This window comes from Gavialis gangeticus, unplaced genomic scaffold, assembly GCF_001723915.1.
Source record: "Gavialis gangeticus isolate Ggan-Ray unplaced genomic scaffold, GavGan_comp1, whole genome shotgun sequence".
Taxonomy (NCBI): Eukaryota; Metazoa; Chordata; order Crocodylia; family Gavialidae; genus Gavialis; species Gavialis gangeticus.
This window is the reverse complement of record NW_017729019.1, coordinates 4,968,980-4,986,717: the sequence shown is the minus strand read 5'-3', so window position 1 is coordinate 4,986,717 and position 17,738 is coordinate 4,968,980. Positions and strand designations below refer to the sequence as shown.

The following is a 17,738-nucleotide window of genomic DNA, read 5'->3' as shown; positions in this document are numbered from 1 at the left end:
AAAAAAAAAAAAAAAAAAGGACACACTCAAATGGAACCACCCGTTTCTGTTGTCCGACTCGAAAAAAAACTACACAGCATATGGCAAAAACTATGGTTCAAAATAGCATTAGCTTTACTAAACACAACACCCAGATGCAGCTAAAGAGGAGTGCATAGCAAAATACAACTTTTCTTTAGCGATCAAAAGGGATTAAATTCCCTTACCCGATAACTCTGCAGCCCACTTATCCGTATCTGCATATTCAAACTCCAAGTCTGGAGATTCAGAATAGCCCTGGTGACAGAAGGAAAATTCACTTTTAAACAAAGCACATTTCATTAAAAACCACCAATAAATCAGTCAGAACATTCAAAATTAACCGCTTGCAGGCTCAGGCTGCATCTTCAGCCTAACACCTGGCATTTACCAGCAGATCTTAAATGTTTCTGAGGCAACCTGCTGTGCTATCCCCCGCCTTCTGAGCTGACGTAATACTGATCGCTGTCTTGTGTAACCTTGCTCTGCACTGCTATTGCGCTGCTGCACGCAGCCATACGTGATGTCTACACACAACTGGCCTCAAGACAACTTGGGGGGTGGGGATCGTCTCAAGTGAAAATCATTGTGTAAAACAGACAGAAGCTCTCATTTAATCCTAGCATTAAAGGTCTTGACCACAGGGGCCTCAGAGATCTTACTGATGTCCAACAGCATGAACCCCTGCAGAAATGCGTCATCAGGATTTCATTTGCAGGAGGGCCCTCCATGCTAAGTAAGAAACAGACAAAAACAAGAAGTCCAAGAACACAGGAAAAGTGACCAAGCGCAGGGGAGAAAATAACAAGCCAGCGAGACACAGGAGTCGCTTTAAACCACCTATCACAAGAAGAAAGGATCATCCTGCCCCTTTCCGAGGGGAAAGGAAAAACTCTTTTTCAGGACTTCCTCAAGAAACAGCCTTAATCAATCTTCCTCTCCTGATGAGAGCCCCTTCGGCCGGCCCTAACTGAGCTTCGCAACAGGCAAGCCTCCGCTTTGAGACCCTGGCTCCTCCAGTGACCCGTCGCATCCCCACTGCTGGGAGCTCCTTCTTCTCCATCAGCTCCTGAGAAGGAGGCGGCATTTTCTTCTTTTAAAGATGGTTATCCATGTCCCAAGCAGCACAGCAGACGCTACTTAGAAACGACCTGTCTGTATTGCACCACCCGGGTTCCTGCTGTCCTCACTCGGATGCGACTCAGTCCTCAGCGGCAGCAATCCCTCAGCTCAAGGACCATCTCTACCAGGGCTCGCTGATGAGTCTCCAGCCAACTCGAGCCACAAACCCGTCCGCAGGAGTCGCAGGTCTTTCTGCAGGGAAGATCGCGGCATTTCTCTCCTTCCTCCGCTTGCTCTCTCTCCTCTACTCCGAAGGAAGGATGCTCTCCCTCCAACCGTGGCACCACTCGGGCTCTTGACATCGAGGGCTGTTTTCTGGAGGCCTGCCGCCATCACCCCGCATCCCCTCCGCGTCTCACAGGACGACCAGAACCGCAAAGTGGGGCTGGGAGGGGGCATGCCGTCCAGCCCCCGGCCGAACCCCACCCCGACCCGACCAAAGCCCCCAGCCTGCCCCACAGCGGACAGGGGAACTCCGTGGGGGGTGTCAACACATGTGAGACCTGGGGGTACAACCCCCCATCCGTGCCCATCTAACCCCGACCCCCGCCGCTGACCTCCGAGTCCTTGCGCTGGTTGCGGTTGAACTCGCGGCCCTTCCCGCCTGCCAGGCCCGGGCCTTGCCCCGGGCCTGGGGCCGGCACAGGTCCAGGGACCGGCGCCGATCCTGGGCCGCCGCGCGGCTTGTTGTTGCCGGCCAGCAGCCCCGGCCCCACGAAGCCACCAGGCTCCATCTTGGCACCGCCTCACCCCCCCACTCCAAGCCCACATCTCGCGAGCACTCACCGGCTGTTCTCGCGAGAACTGCAGTGAAAGCCGAGGAGCCGCCGCCATGCTCGATGCCCCGCTAAGCCCCGCCCCCCGACGCCATGCTGGATGTGGCTACCAGTGGGTCATAGCTGTGCCCTCCCCCGGCTACCAATGGAACATAGCTCCGCCTCCCCCCGCGACCATGCTGGATGTGACCACCGCTGATGGGCCCCCCCTGCGCAGCCATGCTAGGTGTGGCCATCAAGGAGATTCTTCCCCTCCCCCCGCGCCCCGCCCGGGCGGCCATGTTAGGTGTGGCCATCTCAAGCTAGACCAGAGAAAGCGATTTAAAATCATCCCCGAGCCCAGCCGAGGCCTAAAGGCGTCATGGCCTGGCCGCAGCTGCCAAAGTACCGTCATTAAAGCCGGGGAAACTGAGGCACAAAATGGAGGAAGTGACACACCCAAGGCTGAACAGGAAACAAGTGGCAGAGGAAGGGACCGGGCTTGTGTCCAAGCCCTGGCCAGTGCCAAAGCCTCCAAGCAGCTTCCCCGGGGGACCTCTAGCCCCCACAATTGCTTCCGCTGGGGAAAAAAAGTCCCTGTATTAATGGTTTGGGAATATATTTGGTAGCCATATTCATCTGAGACAAAAAGAAATGCAAACATCTCTTCATCAGGCTCTGGGCAAATTCAAGATGGCGACAGGCCTTTGAGCCTGAAAGCTTGCAGAAAAAAAGAGAATTTTCTTTGCGATTTCGTAGTTGGGCTAATAAAAGGTATTGTTTCTGAACCAAGAGGTCTGTATTCTTCTCTTCACCAGGGACTCTGGTAGCATTAAGGACCTGTCCTCGTAGGAGAAACACCATGACCATGAAGGTGGCTTTCTCACTGGCCTCCCACTTTCACTTCCAGTGGGAAGATCTTAGATACACGCCAACTTTATGGAAATAGGTGACTCCTCCCTCGCTTGCTCTTGCCATGTGGCCGAAGGCAAGCAAAACTCGGGGGCATCCAAATCCCAAGCCTCCGGGCTTGGGCCTGCACATAGGATGCCTGCTAAAGACATTGCAAACCTCTGAAGCCCCAGGTGGGGTGGAGGATGCTTGCCGATAGCAAGGCCACATCTGGTTCTTGAAAGACTCACAGATTTGGAATGGATTTGGCTGATTTGACTTGGGACATGAAAAATTTTCCAAAAAAAACCCAAAACAACCTGAGTCCAGCAGCAGCGATGGTCTCCACCATTTGCTTGGCTCTCTGGAGCGTGGGCTACATGCAGCTTCGTGGGCAGAGCCCAGTCACCCATTTGGTGTTTTCAGTCTGGCTCTGAAAAGAAGGGGACTGGACACCACCAGGGTTTGGCCTGGTAGAATAGCAAGTGCCACAATGCCCACTTGGAGCTGTGCAGCCTTGTAAGCTGCAAGCCAACAGGTGGAAGTCCTGGGGGCGCCGGGGGCAGAAACAGCAACACACCCTTCTTTGCATTGCTTGCTCAGGGCATGCATGTTCATCCACGCAAGCAGCTTCGGCATAAGGTGGCAGGCAGCTCACAGCAGGCTCTAGAGCAGATGGGTGGTAGGAGGTTGCTCATATGTGACCAGCTCCTGTTTAGCTTGATTATGAGGGTCCAAGCCCAAGTGAGGCTACCTCCTAGGGTCTATGCCCACTGCCCTGTTTTAAAAGTGGCTTAAGGTGTTCCCATTCTCTTGATATAAAGTGGTTATTAAAATACCAGCAACCAGGCTAATAAGAGACCCTGGGGTCCAAACAGCTCCCAGTACACAGGCTCCAAAAGGCCACAGTGGCCCCAAGCAGCTTTGTTCAGAAAAGTAGGCATATCGACACTGGCAAAGTTCCTCCTCCCCACACCACTAACCGAGCAGGATTTTGTTACCAACCCTGACAACGCAAAATAGAGCAGGCAGATGGAGGGGAAACATGGCACCGGCACTTGTCTGCAACAAAGCTTCGCGAGGGTTGCTCAGCTGACTTTGAACCGCAGTCATGCACCTCAGCAGAGCTCAGTGATAAAGAAAAATGTTTAAAAAAAGCAGGGGAAGGAACTTCAGTCTGAGCCTGGTTAAGTTTCATCTTCTTGCTTCCCTGGTGCTTTTCACCTAGAGGCGTCGGTGCTTCGCCCAAAGGGAAAAAGATCAGCACTAGTGTTTATGTGAAGACATTGAAACCACAGAGGATCCACATCTTTAGATTTCCCCACCCAGTGTATCCTTGGCAGACACTAACCCTGGACACGCTATGTCAGTAGTAACAAGGCTGGCAAACTGGTTACATTGGAATCTGAACCATTTTAGGCATCCCAGGCCTGAGAGGAAGGGTGTTCAATTTTAAACCTGATTTCTTCAGGGAGCCCCCATGTGGGGCTAAGCACCTTGTCATCAAATATATCTGCACTGCACCTCCAGGGAGCAGCAAGGACTGAAGGGGGAAAAAAATCAGAGTAGGTGGTCATCAAGTGTTTTATTGACTGACAGTTCCCATCCTCCAAAACAGGTTCCCAACCCCAGGGCCATGTCCACGAAGGCTTGACTGCCGGACCGGAAGTCCAGAAGTGACTGGCATACTGCAGACCGGCAGCCAACCCTTTTTTATACTGAGTATATAAAAAAAGAGTTGCCTGCCAGTCTGCACTATGCCCATCACTTCCAGACTGCAGTATACTGGCCCACAGTTTGCCAGTCCACTGTCTAAAAAGGTTGGGAACTGCTGCTCTAAAACCTCATCCACAGGACTGTGTTGAACATCACCACGCTTGTAGGCATCTTGTACAGGGACCTTGAAGGGACATTAGTTAAACAAACACTAGGTGACATCTGCATCAACAGGCAGATTCCTTTAGTAATTTGCTTCAGAACTTGCTGGTCATAACAAGAGCCTGACGCATCGGTATCCTACGCCAGTATAACACAGCTCAGTAGCAGAGCCCATGTCAGCAGGGCTGTACAGAAGGATTCCAGTGTGTCTGAATGAATCTAGTAAATGCAGAAAAAAGACATGCGTTTCCAAGGTCATTGCTTTGCATCCATAAGAAGCCTACCGGTTACTCTGGTAACAGCCCATCATTTAAGGTCTGACCACCTCATCAGGAGGATGAACAGAGGGACAGCAGTGCAATTCTACACCTGGAGCTGTCGCACAGTGCTGGCATGATCAATCTCCACTGTGGCAATGGCTACTTTTGTACTCCTTCTCCCCACCACCCACTCAGTTATGCTGCTGAGGATGAAGTGTGCACCACCGTGTGTTTGTCTGAGCAGGTCCTGATTAAAAGGGGCAACCAACAGCTCTGTTCCCATGCCCAAAATGGCAACAGCTGACCTGCTGATGAGATGGTGCCAGGCTATGTCTTTAAAAGAAGCCTCCCAGGCAAGAGATGTGGTTTTTCTAATCGTTTTTAATTAGATTGTAATGATTTATTGCTCATCTGCAAGGATTAATATTGCATTCATTAAAAATCATTCATATACAAAATAAACCTATCCCTCCCAGGTCGATGAGAACATGCTCCTTCTGACAGAATCGAGGTTTCCCTAGACGTGGGACCATTTGTTCCATTGTGTCCTTTTGTTACATGGCTTATACAGAGATGAAGCCCTTAAGCTAAGATTCCTTTTGACACTAACACTGAGACAGACAAATGGAACAGGGGGTCTGGACTCTGGAACTGCCCAGGATCCCACCCCCCCCGACAGTCACAAGGGCAAACATTTAGGAACGTATGTGGGCTCTGCTTGGTTGAGTGGGAGACCAAGTCTGCTCTGAGATCCAGGGCTGCGATTACAAGAGCTTCCTATGCACGTACAAAGCGAGGAGGGAAAGCGCAAGCCAGAGTCCCGGTGCATGGCAAACCCTCTGGATTGCATCAACAATTAAGAGAGCTTCCCCATGCTCCCAGCCATATCTTCTTCACTGGGCGAGAGGAAAGGAGAGCAAGACCCCCAGCCCCCCGCCCATAAGAGATCACAGACTTGTTGGTTCAGTGGAAATCCAGGCTGCAGAGGAAGGGGTACATGGGCAGCCTACAGCAATCCTTACACTCAAGGCATGGTCCTTTGGAAGCCAGTCTGGCAGTCAGAGGCAGCCAAAGGCAGCAATGAGTCAGCAAAGCAGCTACGTGCATCTCAGAGAAGGGGCAGAAAAGATGACCAAGGGGCTGTGCTGGACTGTAAAGAAGAGAGTGGGGAAATACGAGACTAGCCACTGGAGGCACTGCATGGTTTTGGGAAGGTGAGCTACCCCTTTTAATCTTAACTTAGCCTCTGTTCTGATCAACTAAGAGCTTTTATCTCCTAGACAGAGCAAGCAGCCAGCACCACCCACAAACAAGCAGAAGTAGGTTTCTTAAAGAGAGCACTAGGAATGCATCCTCTGTATGTGGGCAAGATTGGCCAGAAAGTGACCTCTGATAGCAAGGGAGCACAAGAGGCGATGGCTGCGGTCCACTGTAGCACCTTGATTGTCTTTGTACCAGCAGATTCTAGCAGAATTGGAAGTACCTGGACCAATGCCACATGCTCAGCAGAAATCCCTTTGTGAGCTGGGTCTCTAGAGCTCTTTCATTTGTACATTCACTGAGCACTGAATTGAAATCAAGGCTGTACATTTTGTGCTGAAATTTTTGTCACATTAAGTTTGGGGCCAAGGGCTGAAAAACCACAGAGGCATTTTGGCCCTTCTGCATGGAGCTGGAATATGTTGAACCAAGTAAAATAGGACAACCTGCCACCTAAGGGGCTAGGGAGGGAAGAGCTGATTAAAGCAGCTGAAAGGCTTTAGAAAACAGCAGTGCAGTTGGCCAAGGATTCTGCCTCCAACGTTCAGTTGCTATGAACAGAGCCTGAAGATGGAGCTAAGTGCTTTGCAGAACGGTCCATCGGCCACAGGATTTAGACTTCAGCATGAGAGCTACGCCGCTAGAAAAGCTGACAGAAAAAGGTGCTACATCATCAAATGTCTCCCATGTTAAGCAGGGGACAGGAGCGGGAAGGGCCATCTCTGTGTCTAAACTCACTTCTGCTTAGAAGCCCAGGGAGTTCACAGGAGGCTCCAACGCACACTGGAGCCCTCCAGCAAGAACTGCCCTTAGCTGGACGGGCGGTAGCATGTTCTTAGCTGCCCCCGACAGATCTACAGTGTTTCCGCTCAGAAACACCTCCATTAAAACATTTTAGGCTCAAAAATAAAAGGAAAAAATTATTTTTTAAACTCAAATAAGGTGCAGTTTGGCTAAAAAAAAATACCTAGGAAAATGAGGATTATGCTAGTTACCAATCCCCATTCAAATTCAGATTAGCACCCTGAAACAGAATAGATAACACCCACTGAGGCTTACCCTTACCAGGCTCCAAACCACCTCCACAAAGGAAATCTGGTCTGGGGTTATTCACCAATTCCCTAGCTGGCCATTAGGTGCCGCTCTGCTCCAATGCACTGAACTAGCAGCTAAAAACTGGGCTCGTTAAGGCAATTTAGAAGTTGCAGATAATCCTGCACAGAAAAAAAAAACATATAGTACAGTATATCAGTATTTTCAGGTATCCCAGCTAAGGTGCACTGGAAAAGGTAAAAACCACCGCAGGAATTAATCACTCTTCATGATCAGGAAAGGAAACCTTTCCATGAGTGAAAGCCTGAAACCATGCTGGTTTTGGCCATGGAGCAGTAAAGCAAATCCCAGGTTTTCTGCCAGGATCAGACAGAGAAAGATGCGATCACATGAAAAAAGTCAAACAAAAAAGTGACATTAAAATCACGCAGATAAAAGAAAAATAAAAACAGCTTAAAAAAAGAAAAGAAAAGGAGTAAAACAAAATAAAATGATCTTTAAAAATAATCTCTAAATTGTCTCGTGTGGTCTGGTCCTTCACCATTAGGGTCCATCAGTATCTGTAATGGAAGGAAAGGGGGAGACCAGTCAGGCACTGAGTACTGTCCGGGGACCAACATCAAAGCAAAACCTTGCAACTGCAAAGAACTGTTTCCCCTCCATGTGTCAGAGTTCTCGTCCCCTCCAATGGCAATTTCCCAACCCACCAAAGCATCAGCTCCACACCTTCATCTTAGCTAATTATCCAAATCTCTCCAGAGCTAGGAGGATGCTGGTCCATGTCCCAGTCAGCTAGACAACACTAAGAGAAAATAACCCAACTCATGTGGACTCGCAATAGAGGCTCAACCCATGATCCTACCACTGAAAAGGAGCATCAGAAGATATCAGACAGATTCTTTAATCCCCCCAAACACAAAAGTTACCTGTAATAGTTGGGTTTGAAAGGCCCATTTTTGTTGAGTCCCATATATTTCGCTTGATCGTCTGTTAGCTCCGTCAGATGGGCATCAAAAGAAGGCAGGTGCAAGCTGGCAACATATTCATCTGGGCAGAGTAAAGATGAAACCAGAGGAAATTAGGTTAGGTGGACTTACTCTTCTAAGCACACTCTACAGGACTGACGGTGTGATGAATGGCAGACTCGTGCTAACATACTACTCTATGGCACCCACACTTTTTGGATAAGTGCAGTAGATGAACTGATTCAGAATACAGTGGATGGGATTAGAGTGCCAGATAAACCCAATAAAAAGTTCTCTCTCAAGAAATTGATAGACTGGATCCAATTTACCGCAGAAGAACATTTTTCATTGTAGGTCTCGGGCTAGGAAAAACTGCATAGATTAGGTGGAGGAAGGGCACTGAAAAGGGATATAAGCTTACAGGCTGAATGAGCTGGGAGTTACAAGGATGGCCAAGCTTCATATTTCAGGGCAGAAGGATTGCCAGTGTAAAGTCAGGAAGAAACCACCCCACGGGATGGCCTTGCACTTACAGGACTTATCTTTCTCTGATGCATCACAGCAGATTGATCAGTATGTTCCAAAATGCATGATGCATGTTAACAGCTCTAAAAAGCCTTGTCACCACCCAGCATTAGTATGTGGTAATGGCATAAGCAGATATATAAACGGTTGATCGGGGCACTTCCAGGCTGTTGTTAGACAAGCAATGCGATTGGCCAAAGTTCAAATGTGTAAAGTGCAAGGTAAGGCTACTTGCTTAGAGGTGCGGTGCTTTATCAAGAGTCACCTCTAGGCTTTCCATTGTGTGAGAAGCACGCCCTGTTAAGAACAAAAAGCACCAATGCACCAAGCAGCAGTGTGCAGATGCCTGCTGCAAAAGATAACTGCTTTTAACCCACTTTCCTATATTTCATGTAAATATGGTTAACACTGATGTTGACTGACTGCACTCACTCAAGCTAAGTTAGGCTACAGCTCCCAACATGCTGTATCTGAAGCTGAACTGCCACTCCTCTTAGTTGCCACAAAAGCTACCACTAATGGTAACTTGGCCTTTAAACTAGCTACATATTTCTGCTTCAAACCTTAGTCTTAATATTTAAAATAATCTTCCTGATCTCCCAGCACAGAGAGAAGAGCAAACTGATGCAAACTAGGCAGGGAAGAAAACTGTGGCTTAGAGCCCTGTCAGGCAGAATAAGCCCCTTTCACTCTTTGGGAAGGCAGAGGAAACGTTCAAGAACAAAGACAAATCCAAACAAGCTGGTCAGCAGAGAGTACCAGCTCACTAAAGGTGCACACACATTGTCACCACAAACAGCAAGGCCCCCCCAATCCCCATATGCTTTGGCAACCTCTGCTGAACAATCTTGCACTGTCCCTTTGGACGACAGGTTCCCTTTCCTATAAGGAGCAAGAAATGAACCAGAGAGCACTGAAAAAGCATGGCAAGATTGTGACTGCTAACAACCTAGCAGGGTTCTGATCAAAGCCTACAGGACTCTACAGACCCCCTTTAAAGTCATTCAAGATCAAGCAGTTCCCCTTACTCACCCATTTTCTTAGGCAGCAGATACACGTCTTGTTTGTAACGTCCCTCAGGAGCATTGTAGAGCTCGATCAAAGCCAGAGCCTACAGGCATCATACAGAGTCAGTCAGTCATGGAAACGGAGTACAACGGCATTAACTAAAGAAGAGCTACCCGTGGTTTCTGCCATGCAGCCACAAGAACAATTCATCAGCTGTGAGTTAGAGGGACAGTGTGAAATCAGTTTTGGTCCACAGTTCTGCCTCCTACAAAACCCATCAGCAATCAAATGGTTCCGATTGAGGGGAAACGTTTCTGTCCCTGCACCCGCATTTCAAGTGCTGCTGCTTTAGAACTGGAGAGGAAAAGTGAGCAGCCCCTTTTAATTGTCCAAACCAAGGCTGCTCAATCTCTAGCCCCTGGCACTGTGTCACCCAGCCTGCAGGACTCCTTATGAGTCCATAGAGAAGCTTGCAGGGCATGAACCTGCATGCCAGGTTGGGCATGTGGGGTGGCATGGGGCCACTAGAGCCTGGTCCCCACACATGGGATTGAATGGGGACAGCAAGGGGCCCTTGGAGCCCAATCCTAGCGGGCAGAGGCAGTGCAGGGCCCAATCCTGGCGCACAGAGTTTTATCCAGCCTGCTCAGCCCCATGCTCCTCATTTGGCCCATAGTGCTGAAAGGTTGAGCACCACTGGTTCAACTTGTTTGCTTGGCATAAGTGAACTGCAGATATGGTGGAGAAGTAAACCAACGATAACGTTCTCTTAAAAATTCTACAGCTGTCAGAAACAGCAATTCACATAATTCCCCTACAACTCCCTTCTGCCATACTCAGTGAGCTTTACTTTAGACGAAGTTTGTCCATTTGCTACAACTGGATTTCCCATTGTGCCCATTTCTTGAGCTTACACCAGGGCCAAGATAATCTTGGCTGCCTGTTGCACAAGGCCAAGTACAGTCAGCTCTCCATCAAATTTGCAAGAGCAGATCTTATAAAGTTGGACCCATAATGAAAAATACAAGTGGCCACGGTGATGGGCACCCATCTGAGGTGACACTGCTGCTCTCAAAGCCAAAAGCCACTTGAACACTATTTCATCCAAGCCCAGTTCCAAGAAATAACAGTTCTAAAAAAAACACAAGCAGCTGAAGCCTTGCAAGTCAGTGAAAGCACTTGCTGCCCAAGGGCTTTCTCTCAACCCTGAGACCACAGGAGGCCATGGACTGCTAACTCCCCCATGTGGAAAGGGAGCGCTGGGCAGGGCAGGTGATGAAATGTTTCTTGAACAAACCTGAGTGGTGGCGGTGATGGACAAAACAAAGGTGGGAACCGTCGAACAGCTCAGGTTGAGAAGACGACCCTGAAAAGGACAACAGGATGAAGGCCAACCTCAGTGCACTGGAAGCTCAGAATCCCCACTGTCCTCTCAGCCACAATTCTTCACACTTATTAAAGCTGCCAGTCCATGGCACCAATCAGCCCAGACTCGCTCACATTCCCCATTTGCATTCCTTCCTTGGAGGCAGGTCCTGCTGTCCCAGTTGAGTAGGGATGGCAGGCTACTAGCCTAGCAGCCCAGATTCCCACCCAAACTCCTGCTCTTAGCTTAAAGACAAAGACAAATCATTGTCATGGAGGGACAAGCACTCTGGCCATAGGTGCTTCCTTCAGGAAGAGGGTTTTTGGGGCCCAAACCTGAGAAAAACCAAGTAATATTTCTTAAGAATAATGACTAAGGCCAGGGATCCAAGTTTTCCATTCGCTGTGGAAAAATGTGGATTTTCTCCTTTAATGGAGAAAAATGCAGGAAACTGCAGTTTTCCCCTTGCAGACTGGCAGAGTTCCAGCCTGCAAGGGGGCTGCCTGGGGCTGGGGGGAGTGGGAAGGGTGACTGAAGGCAGGGGGGCAGCACCTGGATTGGTGCATGTGGGCGTGCACAAGTGTGTGCACAGGCATGTGGCAGCTAAGCAGCAGCAGAGAGCAGCTCCCGCAGCTCCCTCCAAGTAAATCTAAGGAGGAGGGAAGAGGGCACAGGCGACATGTTGGGCAGCAGGGGGTGGGGGTGGGTGTAAGATTTCTACACCCACGGAGGGCTGCAGGGCTGCAGCCAGGCCAGATCAGGCCTCCGCAGCTCATCTGGTGGGACCTGGCATAGGCAGGAGCACCATGCCATCGCAGCCACCAAAGTGAGGTGCAGCAAAATGGAGTTGTGCCCCTGCTGCTGCTATACAGGCAGGGGATGTCTCATTTTGGTGGCCATGGCAGTGCGGTGCTCCCTCCCGCACTGGGTCCTTCCCACTGGGCCACGGCTCCTGGCCAGAGCTGATCCAGCCCAGCTGCAGCCCCACGCCCCACTGTGGGAGTGGAAATCTTGGGGGGCAAGTGCTCCCCCACCCCTAGGATCACCTGTGCCCCCCTCCTACCCCCCATGCGTCACCTGTGCCCACAACCCCCTTGCCCACACACTGGGGAGCTGGGGCCACAGGTCCATCATCTTAGCCCCCCCCCCCAGCAAAAATAAAAGTTGGCGCCTACGATTCCAGCAGCAAAACTGTGCTATGCCAAGAGAATTAAGAGTGATTGATTGAACAGGAAGGAAAAAAATGACCCATTTAATAGCTTATTGGTCCTTCCTAAATCAAGATCTAGTCTGCACTGATTTAACTGGTAGGCATAAACCCTGGTTGTTAAGAATGAGCCTGAAGGTAACTGGCTATCAAGACACCATTGCATTCATAGGTCCTGCCTACCCGTTTGAGAAAACTCAAGCCAAGAAACCTTGTGACTATACTAGTTCTACAGCCATAATCTTCTGCCTCACAAGCCAAGACACTTCCAGCCACAGATACTGGTCTTAGTTATTATACCATAGCTTGGTGTCTAGCCAATTTCCAACTCCAAATCTGCCTACAACTTTCTCCTGGGATGCAGAAACAGATGTACAGGGTCTCCATACAGTGCAATGCTTCAGCACTGACACTGCTGCAGCATCCATAGCCCATCTTCAAGGACATACCTCAGCCAGCAGCACCACCCGCTTGCCATCTGGCCAGATGATGTGGTCCACCTGTGAGCGTACACGCTCCCAAGTCAGTTCTGGGGTACGGAGACTAGTCTGCACAGGAAGAGAGAGAAACAAGCCAGAGTTATCACTTACTGACTGCTTTCTGTGGATCACTGTGGAAAGGGACAGAAGCTAGCTCCCTGAAGTGAGGAAGCAGGAAGGCAGGGGATCATCACCAATGAGTTGGTCTGAACTCAGCAATGAAGTTGTGACTCAAGGACCAACCAAGACAGGTGCTGCAGCTACTCACCACATCAATTTCTGTGTTAGAATGGCCCATGTTACACACAATGCAGCTGTTCTTCATTCGATCCAGATGTTCCCTGGTCACCACATTCTTGTTTCCTGCAGGGAAAAAAGCAGCAGCTAACGTAAACCCAAAGTGACTACAAGGACATCTACCAACACCTCCCTCCATTTGATGGGCTGAAGACTGCAGCCTCAAGTCTCACAAAGATTACAAGCCTCAAACAGAACAAGCGAACAGTCCAGCCAGGGTGATCACCCCGACAGTCTAGCAGGGCAGGCTGGCTGACACACACCGCTATAAAAGTGGGAAGGGAAAGAGACAAGGGGAAGAAGGAGGAGCAGCAGCAGCCCCAGATGAAGACTGATCTTGGGGTTACTTCCTGCTGATTAATGTAAGCATAGGCATGACCTCTGCCAGCTTAGCTGGCTGTGGCACAGAGATTTTTTTTAGGGATTCACACCTGTGGCTCTGGATGGTAAAGTTCCCCAGGCAATAACGACCCCCAAACAACAGGGGAAATACATATGCTTAGGGACTACCTCTGTTTCTTCCCAGTGAACCCAAGAGTCACCCTGATGTACCCTGCCCCATAGCAAACATAGCTCACGTTTTTTACACCAAGACACAGCAATGGATCCAACTTTTCCCTCACCCTGCCCTGTACTAACTGCCATGGGGGACCTGGACTAGTTTGATGAGCTCCTGCTAGCAGCTGAACTAGTGGAGCTGGTTCTGCAGCTCAGCACCCAGAGGCAGGCAATTTCGGGAGTCACAATTGCTACTCCTCAGGCCGCAAGTGAGAGCTGAGGTGGAACAGATGCTAACACACATGGTTGACAGCTCAGAGGTCACAAATTCAAGGCCGCAGCAGAAGCATTCATGGCCTGGCCTATCAAGTGCCAATGGATCTGCAAATTCTGCTAAATACCTTGTTGCTAGGATATGAAAAAGAAAGGAAGGCTGCATTTGTAACACATCAGAAGAATGAGCATATGGGGATCCTTCCAGATACCAGTAGAGATAATCATCACCTTGTACATGGATGCAAAACAATTCCTCAGAAGTTTCTTTGACCTGAAGCAAGCATCAGCCACCACCTTTCCTCCCACATGTCCTACCTGTGCAGGTTATAACAACATCCACCTGACGGATGACTTCATTGAGTTTCACCACCCGGAAGCCGTCCATGCTGGCAAAAGGAAAGGGGCAGAGTGAGAAGAGAAAATGATGCTCTCCACTTCCCTGGAAAGCTGAAGCCAGGAAGAAATGCAACAGCACTGCAAGGTCTGCTCTGGTTATGTAACTGTTGCAGGCTTCCCATCCATGCCCTTTTGGGAAGGCAAGAAAAATAACCAGAGTACATTATTGCACGGTGGACTCTGTAGAAAGGATCCTTTGTAAAACCCACACTTATGGATGTCATGGGGCAACTAAAGAAATCTGTGATGTTCACATCCAGGTTGGAATATCGGAAAGCGACGGATTCTCAAGCCATCCTTCTCGCTAGCTGGCTTGAAGGCACCTAGCAATCATTTTATCTAGACCCTGCTGATTGATCTGAGCCAAGGATACAGGAACTCAAAGGCTAAGGAAGTCTACCACAAGATTTACAGTCTCCTAGAAGTCTAACCCATGGGTTATGAGGCTCTGGGCGGAGAAGGAATCTTCCTGAGCAAGCTAGTCTCACTTCTCCTTAGAGCTTGATCAAAGGGCTGGTCTCAATGGCTACCCAGTCTTGCACTTAGGATTGATCTCTTGAGACCGAACCCACATTAAAAGCCCCTTTAGCTCACCCCCCGATGCAATCCTGAGCATCAGAGCTCAAGGTCAAGCTTCCCCTGGTCTGCTCCACCCACGCAGTGTGTTCAAAATCCACCCAAGCAGTACAGGGCATGGCTGAGGAAAGCTGTCAACAGTGATCCCACAACTCCCTGTACACTGCTGGCTCTCTCAAATGCCTGTAATTAGAGCCAAGCACAAAAGCTGAAACACGCAATCAGCCAACTGATTCTCAGAACGGCTTCATTTGAGAAAAAGGAAGCTTCCTTGTGTACAGCCCTTCTAAGAATCAGTGTGCTCACTATTGTTTCCATCTGAGTCTGAGTGATCTCCCCATGAGGTAATGCAGAGGAACCTCATGCATCTTGGGCTAAGAAAATGGATTTCAGATTCAACTTTAAGAAGTGGAGACAGAGCCTAAGAGGCCAGACAGACAGCGAGAGATTCTCACTCAGCAGCATTCAACACTTCACCTCTTACCAGGCTTGGAGAGCACAGATAGGGTCGATCTCGGTGATGTAGACTATGGCTCCTAGGGCCTTCAGAGCTGCACAGCAACCCTTTCCAACCTGCAACACAAACCACAGTGAAAAAGCCTCAAAACACAGGAACTACTAGGTGCCCACTGACAGGCCACACACGCACTCGTGTTATAATTATAGGTGTCTGTGATCTGAGCAAGATTCTAATCAGATACCTGCCAATTGCCAAGAACCAGCTCAAACCCCAGCTCAGGAGCAGAGACATGCTGCAACAGCTTTACAACATACTTGCCAATAGGCACTTGCTCTTTAGAACCCAGATCTTCCCCTCATCTAAACATCTTTCCAAGACCACCTGCTTGGAGTTCCTGCCTTTGGCATAACATCCAGCAGACAGAAGGGTTCCAGAAGGAACACATTAAGCTGTCAAAACAGACATTAAAGCCACAGGGATCCCATCTCACTTTTATTTTGAAAGTAAATACGTTCAGACCGGGATCTGTGTGAACCTCCAAATGTTCTTCCTTAAAAAATAAAATAAAATAGCAGCGGTGAATTTGTAACTCTCCAGCATGTACATGGGGTGGACAGGATGGCTCCACTCTCCAGCCTCTGGCATCTCATGTTTAATATGGCAAAACAGGCTGATGAGACTACAGATCCCAGCATGCAATGTGGCAGCTTGTTCTGAGCAGACAGGCAAATTACTTGCAATGTGTGGGCTGTTGCCAGATTGCCAGCGTGGCTTCTTAGTTGGGCAAAGTTTGGGCTCCTTTGGTGCAAAAACAAACTAACAAACATATTCCAGGGGAGAAGAGCACCGACAGCTACTGCTAGTGCCCCAGCTATGCTGGACACAGCCTTTAAGATAAATACGCACACAGATATCACATGTTCAGGGCAAGACGTCAGCTTCCTGCTTTGTGGTATCTCTTCTCCGATGACTCAGAAGAAAGATGCACAAATCCCCATTCCCCACAACCCCACCTGGCATAATCCAGGGGGTCTGTTAAATAGAGAGCTCCAAAGGACTTGAGAGTACTCCGTTTACTGACCTCCTTCGGAAAGCAGTGGTGGATGCAATCAGCCTATATTCAACACCAGTAAGTCTCCAGTCTCACTGCCCCTGCCCATGTAGGACCCCATATGGCAATCCAGAGCAGCAACACCTGAGCTGAACGGCAATTCCTAAAGCAAACCTGCTGGCCAGCTGGGAAAGCGATGCTGTAGATAGCATCTCACTAAGTTCTGGCAAAGTTTTACTGCAATAGCACACAGTGGGAAGGGTCCATCTTCTCATGCTCTGAAGACTCAACTCCCTCTCAGCTCAGCTAATTAGCCAGTCACATACGGGATACTGTCTAGAGAACCAGCTCTTCCTTGTTATGTTTTATTTCTTCATGTTCCCTCATTAGCAAGGACAAGCAGCTACTACTAATAGGTGGTAAATGAACAGCTTGAAGGGAAGGCACAGGCCTTCCTTCTGCCTCAGAGATGCTGAATCCCAGCTCTGCTGCCACACACTTATCCATCTAACTTACCTCACCATAGCCACACACCACCACTTGCTTCCCTCCAAACATCACATCCGTGGTCCTCTTTAAGCTACGGGATAGAAAAGAAACCTGTGTTGGGATCAGAGTCACAAAGTGTTCTGGACAGAGCTGCCTGCACAGGACAATGCTCCAACATGAATCATGTGCCCAGAGACTGCAACATTCAATGACGACAAAATACAGACAGATCTATTCGTGCAAGGTAGAGGAGGTGTGCAACATCCACAGCATTAAGGATCCATCTCACAACAGCCATACGTCCCACGAGCAAGCCCCACAGTGTCCTGAGAGGTCAGACTCACCCATCCAAGATAGATTCTCGGCAACAGTACAGGTTATCAAATTTCTGTTTGGTGACCGAGTCGTTGACATTCATGGCTGGGACACACAACTTCCCAGCCTTGGAGAGCTGGTACAACCTGCAAGGAAAGACAAGAGGTCTCAGCCACCATCTCCTTTGGACAAACTAAAGAGAGATCTGCAGGCAACAAAGCAAACATGGTTAATAAAGCCAATGAATAAGACAGGACCACCAGACCCCCTGGCTGAGCACCAGTGAGTCTAGGGGAATCTGAATGGACCATCCTTACATACCAAAACAAAGCATACTGATGGGCAGTCTCTTCTGGACTCCATGCAAGAGACAATGGGAAACCAACAGCAGAAGCCGACTGCCCTAAAGGAGCTAGAGCTACAGCAGCTCCTGGATTCATTACCTGTGCACGCCGGTCACGCTCTCCTCTACGATACCTCTGATCTTCTTGAACACGTTGGGGTACTTCTTATAAACCCAATGGGTCAGATCTCCACCATCATCCAGGATCTAGAGAACATGAAGAGAAGAAAAAGGGTGGGGGGGGGGGGCA

General features: G+C 49.3%; 2 protein-coding genes and 1 long non-coding RNA gene across 6 annotated transcripts in view; 1 reads left to right on the top strand and 2 right to left on the bottom strand.

Annotated features, from left to right (window-relative positions):
• The window catches only part of STRIP1 (striatin interacting protein 1), a 17,876-nt gene extending 15,985 nt beyond the window's left edge, over window positions 1–1,891 (bottom strand). Inside the window, exons 1-2 of the mRNA XM_019513872.1 lie at window positions 1,698–1,891; window positions 207–276 (exon numbers count right to left, since the gene is read on the bottom strand). Of these exons, the coding sequence (XP_019369417.1) occupies window positions 207–276; window positions 1,698–1,874 (247 nt within the window). The 5' untranslated portion in view covers window positions 1,875–1,891. The remainder of the gene's footprint in view (window positions 1–206; window positions 277–1,697) is intronic.
• The window catches only part of LOC109295185, a 17,667-nt gene extending 10,251 nt beyond the window's left edge, over window positions 1–7,416 (top strand). The window contains exon 3 of the long non-coding RNA XR_002096687.1: window positions 4,737–7,416. This is a non-coding gene — a long non-coding RNA (uncharacterized LOC109295185). The remainder of the gene's footprint in view (window positions 1–4,736) is intronic.
• AHCYL1 (adenosylhomocysteinase like 1) overlaps window positions 5,290–17,738 on the bottom strand; it is a 49,544-nt gene continuing 37,095 nt past the window's right edge. For 3 of the 4 annotated variants that reach the window (XM_019513877.1, XM_019513874.1, XM_019513873.1), the window contains exons 7-17: window positions 17,589–17,695; window positions 17,175–17,291; window positions 16,858–16,921; window positions 15,315–15,403; window positions 14,174–14,244; window positions 13,056–13,150; window positions 12,758–12,856; window positions 11,033–11,101; window positions 9,760–9,838; window positions 8,164–8,284; window positions 5,290–7,797 (exon numbers count right to left, since the gene is read on the bottom strand). In XM_019513877.1, the coding sequence (XP_019369422.1) occupies window positions 7,791–7,797; window positions 8,164–8,284; window positions 9,760–9,838; window positions 11,033–11,101; window positions 12,758–12,856; window positions 13,056–13,150; window positions 14,174–14,244; window positions 15,315–15,403; window positions 16,858–16,921; window positions 17,175–17,291; window positions 17,589–17,695 (918 nt within the window). In that variant the 3' untranslated portion in view covers window positions 5,290–7,790. Of the gene's footprint in view, window positions 7,798–8,159; window positions 8,285–9,759; window positions 9,839–11,032; window positions 11,102–12,757; window positions 12,857–13,055; window positions 13,151–14,173; window positions 14,245–15,314; window positions 15,404–16,857; window positions 16,922–17,174; window positions 17,292–17,588; window positions 17,696–17,738 lie in introns of those variants that run through there. The other variant, XM_019513876.1, reaches the window with a different exon arrangement.